General features: G+C 39.6%; 1 protein-coding gene across 5 annotated transcripts in view; it reads right to left on the bottom strand.

The window, feature by feature from the left end:
- Positions 1-12,237, bottom strand: part of LOC128702802 (semaphorin-1A-like) — a 548,739-nt gene that overhangs the window by 7,668 nt on the left and 528,834 nt on the right. For 2 of the 5 annotated variants that reach the window (XM_070101982.1, XM_070101984.1), the window contains exons 13-15: positions 11,779-11,949; positions 11,223-11,353; positions 10,323-10,370 (exon numbers count right to left, since the gene is read on the bottom strand). In XM_070101982.1, the coding sequence (XP_069958083.1) occupies positions 10,323-10,370; positions 11,223-11,353; positions 11,779-11,949 (350 nt within the window). Of the gene's footprint in view, positions 1-579; positions 682-10,322; positions 10,371-11,222; positions 11,354-11,778; positions 11,950-12,237 lie in introns of all 5 variants that reach the window. The other 3 variants (XM_070101983.1, XM_070101985.1, XM_070101980.1) reach the window with 2 other exon arrangements.

Genomic DNA, 12,237 nt, shown 5'->3' with positions numbered 1-12,237 from the left:
TATTAAAATTAACATATATTTTACTGTGATAAAATCAAAGGTACATTATTTTAATTCACATGACAGAAGTTACTTAAAAATATCTTTCACTCATTTTCTTCAACCTGAAAACCCCATGCTGTTGTCCATAAGAGGTTTCTGAAACAAGATATCTTTAGCTGATAGAACAAGAGAATGAATAGGACTGTAAGTAAACAAAATTCCTCAGGCATCTAAATGTCACAGAAGCATACACATGCAGGGTTAGTATGGTATGGTAGACCTATAATTACTTGCATTTTTCACCTGAAATTACAAGTCCAAGACATTAATGCTCAGCTCAACTAGTGAGTAGAACACCTGTGCCACACAATGGTGTACCATGTATTTAATTTCCACAAGATCTGCTCAAGCTTATATTGTGAATATAAATTTATAAAAAGTTGAAAATACTCTACATGTTATTAATTCAATGAAGAAACATTTAAAAATAATAAAGTAATTATAATGAAAATAACACTCAGTTAAGTTTACTACATAAGGCTGAAATTGGGATATTGAGATATGGCACTATGTATGTCACTGTGCTGCATAACTGACCCTCTGTGGGAAAAACTTCAGTAACAGGGGTTGGACGCGAGGAGGGAGGCTCAGGACAGACACATGGAGCACACGTCTCCACTTCCGGAGGGCTTGGAGCCTCTGTGAGCGAAGCACAACCCAAGTGGACAATTAGATCCCCCAATGACAAGGGAAAAATTCCTTTATGTTATGGTGAATAGCAGTTTTGAGATAACCTAATTACTATCTCCTACTGGTCGTTATTCAATGCAGCCTGAGCCATGAATTTATTTACACTACCAAACGGATACCACTGTCAATCTAATGCCTTTTCTTTTGGATTAAGTGCACCACTGCTAATGAAAATTGTAATAAGAAATTAAAATTATTATTAAGCTATAGAGAATTCAGTTGTGACTTTAGTATTGTATTAAGCAATTAAAATTATCATTATGTACATTCGTCACATTGTCACTGCAAACATGAATCAAGGTTTAAAGTTAACTGCACAACATTTTAATATCATTAGGGTTCATTTATATTTATGAAAATTAATATAGTATTTATTCAGATTAATGTGTTGAGATCTCTTAAAAAAAATTCCATCAAGCCTAAATATAAGTTTAAAAAAAAAAAAAAAGTTGTGTAAAACTACACATACAATCAAAAGAAAATATCACAAAAAAGTGAAAAAGTAATAAAAATTCATGTTAATAAATGTCAGTTCTAAAAATTAATGATGAATTTAAAGCACAGTTGTTGTGGTGCATGGTGACAAATAATCATATAGGTTAACTAAGCAGAGGTTCTGTGATATACTATGTGCAAAGACTGGTGCTAAAATGGAAAAAATAAACTGTGCTGTATGTGAAAGGTGCATTTAGCAAATAGAGCAATATAAATAATAAAATCAATAACACACACACACACACACACACACACACACACACACACACACACACACACACACACACACACACACACACACACACAGGAGCAGGCTAGTCACGCCGTCGGTGCTCCGGGGATTTAAGTGTTTTTGAGGGCTAGAAGTGTTCTGCAAGGGTTGCTAAGTGTGTCAGGGTAGTCAACAATCCTAGAAGTGTTTTTTTTTTAATTGCCTGAGCCACACAAGTGTGGGGAGAGCCACAATTTTGAAAGTGATCTGGAAAATAAAAGCGTTGTGGCGCAGGCTAGTGTGAAGGCGGCGTTGCCAAGTGTCACCCAAGATTTTAATAAAGTGAAACAATAGTGTGACCAGTGAAAGAAATACAGTGAATAGGGTACATTATTAACGAGAAGAAATTGAGGTGGATCTAGCCAGGACGTACATCGAGCTGGATCTACCCAGGACGTCACATCGACCTGGACAATCTACACTGCTACAGCTGCAATACAAGTACTGTATCACCTATGAGTGGTTGTTTGGGTGTGGGGTCCAGGTTCCAATTTAACCGCCAAGCTGAATGTGAATGGTCTAACTCTCATAGCACGATAAAGAATAGGCACTCAAGTATTCAATAAGGTTTAGCAAATGGTAATCCATTGAACAAGGCGATTAAGTCACTATAAGCAGGCGATATAGGCAACACTGCAAGGGAGTCAGGTCACATAGGTTGTGGACACAAGGACAACTGAGAATCTACATTACACTCCAAGCACAAGCCACCTACTTTTCAGACACACAATAATTCCACACATAATTCGACACATAATTACACACACACACACACACACACACACACACACACACACACACACACATACACACATACACACACACACACACACACACCCACATACACCCCCCCCCACACACACACACACATACACACACCCACACACACACACACACACACACACACACACACACACACACACACACACACACACACACACACACACACACACACACACACACACACACACACACACACACACACACACACACACGCACGCACACACACACTGTAAGTGCGGTAAATCCCAGGAGGTTGGTCAGGTCACAAGAAGGTGTGGGCAGCCAAGGACCACTGAGACTTACCTTAAAGCACAAGCCACCTACCTTTCAGTACATAATAAACCCACACATAATTCCACACACAATTACACACAAAATTACACACACACACACACACACACACACACACACACACACACACACACACATATCCAGACACACACACTCCCCCCTCACCACCGACATCTCACTACTTCCCCTGATCCATCACCTCCCCCATTCACCCCAAACCCTCCCCACCCCTCCCCACTCAGCTCCCAAATAGCCACAGTTCCTCCACTACTTCCCCCCCCCCACACTCTGACACACACACTACTAACCTAACATACAGAACTACATAGGTTTCCCACTCTGAGGCAATCAGGATAAAACAAAAATGGGTTGCCAGAGAGCAACAAGAAAAACCAAGGGACAGGAGGAGGAAAATGCAAAGGAAGATTGGGCAGCAGAGCTCATAAAAAGGGATCATGAATGGGAAAAGAAACTAGAAGAACTTAGCATGAGAATGGAAGAGAGGATAGATATGGAAAGCAGGAAGTGGGAGGTGCATGTCAAAACAGCAGAAGCTAGGATACAGAGTTTAGAAGAGGAACTGAAAAATCTGAAACAGCATAAAGAACTAAAGAACATTTTGGGATTGACATCAGAGACTGCTACCTCAGCCACAAATAAGGGGACTGTAGGGAAAGAAGGGGCACAACTGCATGGAGATGCTCTATCAGAGGAGACTGTAGCAAATGAAAGAGCTAAGCTTTATGTGGAGGCCCTAACAGACAACAACAGAGCCCAAGGAAAGCCGAGAAGGGAAAATGACAGGCCACTGAGCCCAAGTACATTAGCCAGTGAAACTGATGAAAGGAAAGCTGCAGTGGAGGAAACCAAATTAAATGAGGGGATACACAGGGATATGCAGTGGGAGAATGAAAGGGTGAGGTCAGTCTTTGTGTATGGGCTCCAGGAAGTCGAAGGGGAAACATATGAAGCAAGAAAACAAGGGGAAAAAAAAGCAATTGAAAGCATCATGAAAGCAATAGGAGAAGACGATATGACCCAGCTGGAAAATTTTCGGAGAATAGGGGGGTTTGTAAAAAAAAGAACCCGGCCAGTGAGAGTGACCTTCAAGGCAGAAGCAACTCGGACCAGGATACTGCAGGAGAAAGCACGATTAAGGGACATGACGGCATACAGGAGGGTGTATCTCGACCGCGACAGAACACAAGAAGAAAGGAAGAAACTGAGAGAGATGGTACAAAGGCGAAAGGAGGAAAGAGAGGGGATGGAGAAGACAGACAGGAGATCCCAGACCCAGGAAGAAGATCTAATACAGCCTCCCTCACAACTTTCTATAGAAGCCTCCCAACCAGGTCAACCCCAGTGCAACCAAACACTCTAAATCAAAACACCCATGCCACATCCAATGCCCCCACCCACTACATTACAAACTTCACCCCCACAGCAACAACCCATAGTTCCTTACCAGGTCTCCCACTTCCCCAACCCCAATATACTTCCCAGACTACAGTCTCAGAAAAGAAGTTGAAGGTGTGGTATACAAATGCAGATGGAATAACAAACAAGTATGAGGAGTGGCACGAAAGAATCAAAGAGACATCCCCAGACATAATAGCACTCACAGAAACAAAACTCACCAGAATAATAACAGATTCAATCTTTCCATCGGGATATCAAATCTTCAGGAAAGACAGAGGGAGGAGAGGGGGAGGAGGAGTTGCACTGCTCATTAAAAACCAGTGGGGTTTTGAGAAAATGGAAGGAATGGATGGCATGGGCGAAAGGGACTACTTAGTAGGAACAATCCAGTCTGAGGGACATAAGGTGATAATTGCAGTAATGTACAACCCACCACAGAACTGCAGGAGGCCAAGAGAAGAATACGATGAGAGCAACAGAGCAATGATCAACACACTAGCCGAGGTGGCCAGGAGAGCACACATGGGGGGAGCAAAGTTACTAGTTGTGGGTGATTTCAATCACAAGGAGATTGACTGGGAAAACCTGGAGCCCCATGGGGGTCCCGAAACATGGAGAGCCAAGATGATGGATGTGGTACTGGAGAACCTCATGCATCAACATGTTAGAGACACTACCAGAGAGAGAGGAGAGGATGAACCAGCAAGGTTGGACCTTGTATTCACCATGAGTAGTTCGGACATCGAGGGTATCATGTATGAAAGGCCCCTGGGAGCTAGTGATCATGTGGTTCTGTGCTTCGACTACATAGTTGAGCTCCAAGTGGAGAGAGTAGCAGGAATAGGCTGGGAAAAACCAAACTACAAAAGGGGGAACTACTCAGGCATGAGGAACTTCCTTCAAGACATTCAGTGGGAGAGGGAACTGACAGGAAAACCAGTACAAGAAATGATGGACTATGTAGCAACAAAATGCAAGGAGGCAGAGGAGAGGTTTGTTCCCAAGGGAAACAGAAATAATGGGAAGAACAGAACGAGTCCTTGGTTCACCCAAAGGTGTAGGGAGGCAAAAACTAGGTGTAATAGAGAATGGAAAAGGTACAGAAGACAGAGAACTCAGGAAAATAAAGAAATCAGCCGAAGAGCCAGAAACGAATATGCACAGATAAGAAGGGAGGCTCAGAGACAATATGAAAATGACATAGCATCAAAAGTAAAGACTGACCCGAAGCTGTTGTACAGCCACATCAGGAGGAAAACAACAGTCAAGGACCAGGTAATCAGACTGAGGAAGGGTGATGGGGAATTCACAAGAAACGACCGAGAGGTATGTCAGGAGCTCAACACAAGATTTAAAGAGGTATTTACAGTGGAAACCAGTAGGACTCCAAGAAATCAGAACAGGGGGGCACACCAGCAAGTGCTGGATGAGGTACATATAACCAAGGAGGAGGTGAAGAAGCTGCTATGCGAACTTGACACCTCAAAGGCGGTGGGACCAGACAACATCTCTCCATGGGTCCTTAAAGAGGGAGCAGAGATATTGTGTGAGCCATTAACAAAGATCTTCAACACATCATTTGAAACTGGGCAACTCCCTGAGGTATGGAAAATGGCAAATGTAGTCCCAATTTTTAAAAAGGGAGACAGACATGAGGCACTAAACTACAGGCCTGTATCTCTAACGTGTATAGTATGCAAGGTCATGGAGAAGATCATCAGGAGGAGAGTGGTGGGGCACCTGGAAAGAAACAAGTGTATAATTGACAACCAGCACGGTTTCAGGGAAGGAAAATCCTGTGTCACAAACCTACTAGAGTTTTATGACAAGGTGACAGAAGTAAGACAAGAGAGAGAGGGGTGGATCGACTGCGTATTTTTGGACTGCAAGAAGGCTTTCGACACAGTTCCTCACAAGAGGTTACTGCAAAAGCTAGAGGACCAGGCACACATAACAGGAAAGGCACTGCAATGGATCAGAGAATATCTGACAGGGAGGAAACAACGAGTCATGGTACGCGACGAGGTGTCAGAGTGGGCGCCTGTGACAAGCGGGGTTCCACAGGGGTCAGTCCTAGGACCTGTGCTGTTCTTGGTATACGTGAACGACATAACGGAAGGGATAGACTCAGAAGTGTCCTTGTTTGCAGACGATGTGAAGTTAATGAGAAGAATCGAATCGGACGAGGATCAGGCAGGACTACAAAGAGATCTGGACAGGCTACAAGCCTGGTCCAGCAACTGGCTCCTTGAATTTAACCCTGCCAAATGCAAAGTCATGAAGATTGGGGAAGGGCAAAGAAGACCGCAGACACAATATAGTTTAGATGGCCAAAGACTGCAAACCTCACTAAAGGAAAAAGATCTGGGGGTGAGTATAACACCGAGCATATCTCCTGAGGCGCACATCAATCAGATAACTGCTGCAGCATACGGGCGCCTGGCAAACCTACGGATAGCGTTCCGATACCTCAGTAAGGATTCGTTTAAGACTCTGTACACCATCTACGTCAGGCCCATACTGGAGTATGCAGCACCAGTTTGGAATCCACACCTAGTCAAGCACGTCAAGAAATTAGAGAAAGTGCAAAGGTTTGCAACAAGACTAGTCCCAGAGCTACGGGGATTGTCCTATGAAGAAAGGTTGAGGGAAATCGGCCTGACGACACTGGAGGCCAGGAGGGTCAGGGGAGACATGATAACGACATATAAAATACTGCGCGGAATAGACGAGGTGGACAAAGACGGGATGTTCCAGAGATGGGACACAGACACAAGAGGTCACAATTGGAAGTTGAAGACTCAGATGAATCAAAGGGATGTTAGGAAGTATTTCTTCAGTCATAGAGTAGTCAGGCCATGGAATAGCCTAGAAAGTGATGTGGTGGAGGCAGGAACCATACATAGTTTTAAGGCGAGGTATGATAGAGCTCATGGGGCAGGGAGAGAGAGGACCTAGTAGCAATCAGCGAAGAGGCGGGGCCAGGAGCTGTGACTCGACCCCTGCAACCACAAATAGGTGAGTACAAATAGGTGAGTACACACACACACACACACACACACACACACACACACACACACACACACACACACACCATCTCTCAAGGCCTTTTGCACACTCCTCAGTACACATGACCTTGAGCTGCTACATTCCCCCAATGGTTTTTCTAAACATACAGTATATACTTTTGTAGCAATAATACTAACCAACACTGCAAGTTATTAAAACTAAGTACAATTAGCATTAAAATCTTAAATACAGATGACAAAGTTGTGTGAAAATTCATAGTGCCCTCTAACACCATATTGGATATAAGCCTAACACTAAATGATAAACTACATATGACACTAAAGGAACTATAAATGAAAAGTAGCCATGGAAAGTAATACATTATCATTACTGGAGAGTTCAGTTCTAAGGTAAGCTTGGGTAACCCATGAAGCTGGAACAGTAAAATGATCTAATGACTTGCACCATGCAATACATGGTTAATTTTACATCAGCTTATGAAAGCAGCAACTATTTTGTATTTGATATTACAATCAAGGGGCAAGTGCTAAACCCACAGGGCTCATACAGTGCCAGGACACTGGAGGCAAACAGATTTGATCCAAGGAAAGGGAGGGCTGCCAGAAAATTAAAATATTTTATAAATACTGTATATACCACCTAAACTCACTTGTGAAAGAACATCCATCTTCTATGTCTTAGAAGAGGTCAAAATACTCATAAAATCAACTAGATTGAAGCAAAATAATGAACTAAAACAGTATAACAGAAAAAGAAATAGAATAAAATATCAGTACAGATGGATATAAATTACATAAAGTCCTGGCAATTTATTAAAATAACAATGAATACCGAGTTAACTCAAGATGCCGGAGAGCCATCAAAGAAGAAAACTTCAAACAAATACAGGAAACACATCACTCAGACTTGCCAGTGTCTCTAATAAGATAGAAATGAGGGCAAATATAAAAAGAGAAATTTGGAAAAAGTGAAAAACAAGAGCAAGTCTGAACACACATTAAGCTGATGTTTAACAAGTGATAAAAAACGTACTTTGAACTATAGACTTGTCTTGTTGGTAAAGACTGTGCAATCATTCCAGTATGAGAGCCATAACAGAGTTGTAACACAAACAACCACCACCACCTAACTGGTAAACAGTTTGGCTTTCCTATAAAATTTATTTAGTTAATAGAAATCAATATTTTAGAGAAGGATTAACAGTTTATATAAACTAATCTGGAAACTAAACAATGCGAGTTTAAAAGAAAACTACCACAGAGATTTTGTTTAATAAAAGTTGGGAGCAGTAATAAAGGTACTACAAGAACTGGTACATGCTCCATTAATGCTTCTAGTTTATGTAAATGATTTGTTAGAATATTTTTTTAATATCCTGCAGATTATCCAAAGATTCTATGCCAGATAAACTAAAAAATCATTAAATGATAGATGGATGACGAAATTTAATGTAGGCAATTACAATGTATGCAGTAACTGGAATGGACTAAATCCATAATAGCATGCACAAGTACAGATTGTGATACAGAACAATACTCAATGCATCAGATAGAAGAATTTATGATTCATCATCAACAATACTACCACTAAAGATCATATAATTAAGATTTTCACCAAATATGCTATACTGGTAAACTTTAAGACAGCCTTTAACCCTTTCAGTGTTGGTCCCATTTTATCATGGCCTTGAAGCCAGTGTTGGTCCCACAGTATGATGCCATGAGCTCAGCTCACTCAGATAACCTGTGAGCAGTAAATTTGGGCCTAGATATGAGAGAATGGGTCTATGTGGTAAGTGTGCACCATATAAAAAAATCCTGCAGCATGTAGTGCATAATGAGAAAATAACTGCAACTGTTTTTTTGGTTTAAAACACATTTTTGTATGGTTTTTACAGTTGCATTCTTGGTTTCATTTGATAGAATGGAAGATATATTACAGAAATAGAAATGATTTTAATTAGTGTCAGGGACTAAAAGTAGCTTGAAATTGAGCTCAAAGTAACATGACTGTTTGATTTTTGCCGAATATTCCAGAGTACACAAATGTACACCTGTCCAATAAACATTCAACTGGCTAGTCTAATACACATTTAGGAATGCACTTACATAATTTATACAATTATAATAATGCAGTGGTCTGCATGAAAGTAAATTTTCTATTTTTTGCGTGAATAAAAATTAAAAAATGAAAAGCAAGTGTAAAATAAGAGGGGCCGAGATACATCACAAAGGAGCAGAGAAAATGTTAATTCAGTGCCAGCAATGTCTACACTGTTTATTCTGAACCCTATTTTCAATTCAGCAAGTGCTGAATTTTGTGTAAAATTGGCCAAATTATTGATTTCTGATCACTAATGGGTAGCTGAAACAGGTAAACGGGCGCTTTGTACTCATTCGACAGAACAGAAGGCATACAAGTGAAATAGCTACATGTTTGGTCGACTGGAACAGTGGAATTGGACAAAAAGAGAGCGTAAAACTGGCAAAATTGCAGATTTATAACTATCGCTGAGACCGCTAACTTTGTGAGAGCATAATTCCGTAAGTTTTTCATCAAATTTCATACTTTTGGTTTCATTACCTTTGGAAAAAGATTCTCTATCATTTTATTTTTATTTTTTAATTCTTCAACCATGGGAGAAAGTTTGCGAGCAGGGGTTGTGACACTGAAAGGGTTAAATATGTATATGGGGATATGTTTACAAAGCTGTTAGTATATTAATTTTGGACGACAACAGTCCTTTTCCCATCAAGGCAGGGTTAGGCCAAAATTGGACCTCACATCAGTAGTATCACTTTCTCACCTACAATCACAAGAACTTAAAAAAAAAAAATTAAAAGATGAGCAACAAATTAGTTCCCAGAGCTAAAGTCACCAAGAAATACTGAAAACAATGAAAATGCCCAAGTTGAGGGAAAGGAACAACAAGAAATTATACAATACCTACATACAAGGTCATCAAGAGTAAAAAATTTAGCAAGAGACCATAAATGTAAATTAAATAATGCTGTGCAGAAGGTATACAGTAATAGAAAAAATTGTCAGTAGTAGGAAAATGTAACTGGAAATGAAAGGTGGTAGTAAGTGCCACAGCCACTGAAAATTTTAAATGTACGATAGATTACACGCTGAAGATGAGACACCACGAGCATAACTCTGCTCCTGTAGCTACAAATAGGTAATCACATGACATCTTTTGCATACACAAATATGTGCTATACATAGAATACCACAATAGACAAAATATTCAAGAAAAAAAAAATGCTCCCTGAATTTTTCAGAAATTTGAATAACTTACCAGTTGTCTGAATCTGGGTAGATGGATTGTATACTTCATTCTCAGCGCCTGTAATAAAGCGTGGCCATGCTAAGCACAAAGGCAACAAGACAATAACGGCAGGACATTCTCTTGGCTAATTATCAAACTGTCTTAAAAGTACGGACATTAAACAACTGCTGCCGACGTTTTAAAAGTTTGACGCACTATAAACTGTGTTGTGTTGCAAGAACTGAGTTTCTCAACTAATGGGAGATAAACTGTACTCACATTTCCATAATGCGGTGTAAGTGACCGAATGGGATGCAAGACAGCCTTGATTATATTTACAATTTTTAAATGTTAAAAATTTTTTCTCTATTGTATTAGTATCTGTTGTCCAAAAGATGTGAAAACACTAGAGATTGAAAGTACACTTCATTATGTTTGTATCACAAGAGCTCAGGGCATCTCCACAATGCAGTTTTACGCAACAGACGGTTTCAAAGGAAACACAGTTTAATGGCATAAAATAAAACACACTGGAACTTGCATGATTGGAACAACTATATAAATAAAATTAAAAAAATTAGTACAAAATGTTAACATTTTAACAAGCACACAGCAGGTTATTATGTCTAATTCACCGAGATATCTAAGGCACAAAAGTTTTTTCAAGTTCTCATAAAAAAATTATATGACTGTTTTTTCCTGTCAGTCACAGACAAAGCTAAGCTAATTAGAAGATGCTATGTATATATACAGTAAAATATTGAAGGTAAACATAAAACTGACTATTTCACAACTAATACATTAACAGCAACAAGACAAGCAGTTTTAGTAGGATTACAATTTCTACAGTTCACAAAAATAAAGTAATTAATATTAAGCCTAAAGTAAATTAGGCATTACTGAATTGAAATAAAATCAATGAAGACTCACTGTAAGGACAAGGGTAGTGGCCGCCTGTGATATTTTGAAGAGCAGGTCCAGTGAGTTGTGCATCAAGCGAGCTGCAGCTTCCATGTCCTTCATACCAAGCACAGTAAGGATCTTGTAGTCCCACACATGCACTGTTGACACCAAGATTACAGTAATAATTTTTTACCTTTTTTTTAACATGCTGGTTATCTCCCACCGAGCCAGGGTGACCTAAAAAATAAACACTTTCACCATCATTCACACTATCACTGTCTTTCCAGAGGCACACAGATACAACAATTTAGAAGTCCCTCCAAACAGCAAATATCCCAAACCCCTCCAAGAGCACAGTCATTGTACTTCCCACCTCCAGGACACAAGTCTGGCTAACTGGTTTCCCTGAATCCCTTCACAAAATATTACTCATTATTATAAGAGAAAAATGTTACAAATTGTGACATGAGGTCCAACTTAACTAGTTATTTTGATGAATAAATGTACCAACAATTGTCACAAGGCCTTCAGGAAAAAATCCTCTTTATAAACAGCAAAATTAATATAGCAGAACAATGTTAACCTGCAAGTGGTAGCTCTGTGACACCGATGTAAAGGAATCGATTTCACTTCATCATCAGTGATTATAATAAGCTTGCTTTCTCCTCCAGCTTGTTGTGCTATTTGTAGGTTCATGATGGGAACTGGATGATCAAATGCTCGAATTTCTTCTATCACCACTGGCTCAATATTCCTGTAAATAAACAGATTAGTTTTGTAAATGCCATTACATAACCAACATGAATTTCATGCTTTGAAAGTAGTGTCCATGTATCAGGATTCAATTATCACTTACGGAAGCACTACTAAGATACTGTATTTCTCTTAAGTATCGATAATTTTCTTCAACCATAATTCCAGCACCAGTTGTCACTTGAAAAGCACTATCAAACTTTACAGTAAAACTGGATCCTTTATTATATATATATATATATATATATATATATAAATATATATATATATATATATATATATATATATA

The sequence above is a fragment of the Cherax quadricarinatus genome, chromosome 79, assembly GCF_038502225.1.
Source record: "Cherax quadricarinatus isolate ZL_2023a chromosome 79, ASM3850222v1, whole genome shotgun sequence".
Taxonomy (NCBI): Eukaryota; Metazoa; Arthropoda; class Malacostraca; order Decapoda; family Parastacidae; genus Cherax; species Cherax quadricarinatus.
Note: the sequence above shows the minus strand (reverse complement) of the source record. Positions and strands in the feature narration are given on the sequence as shown.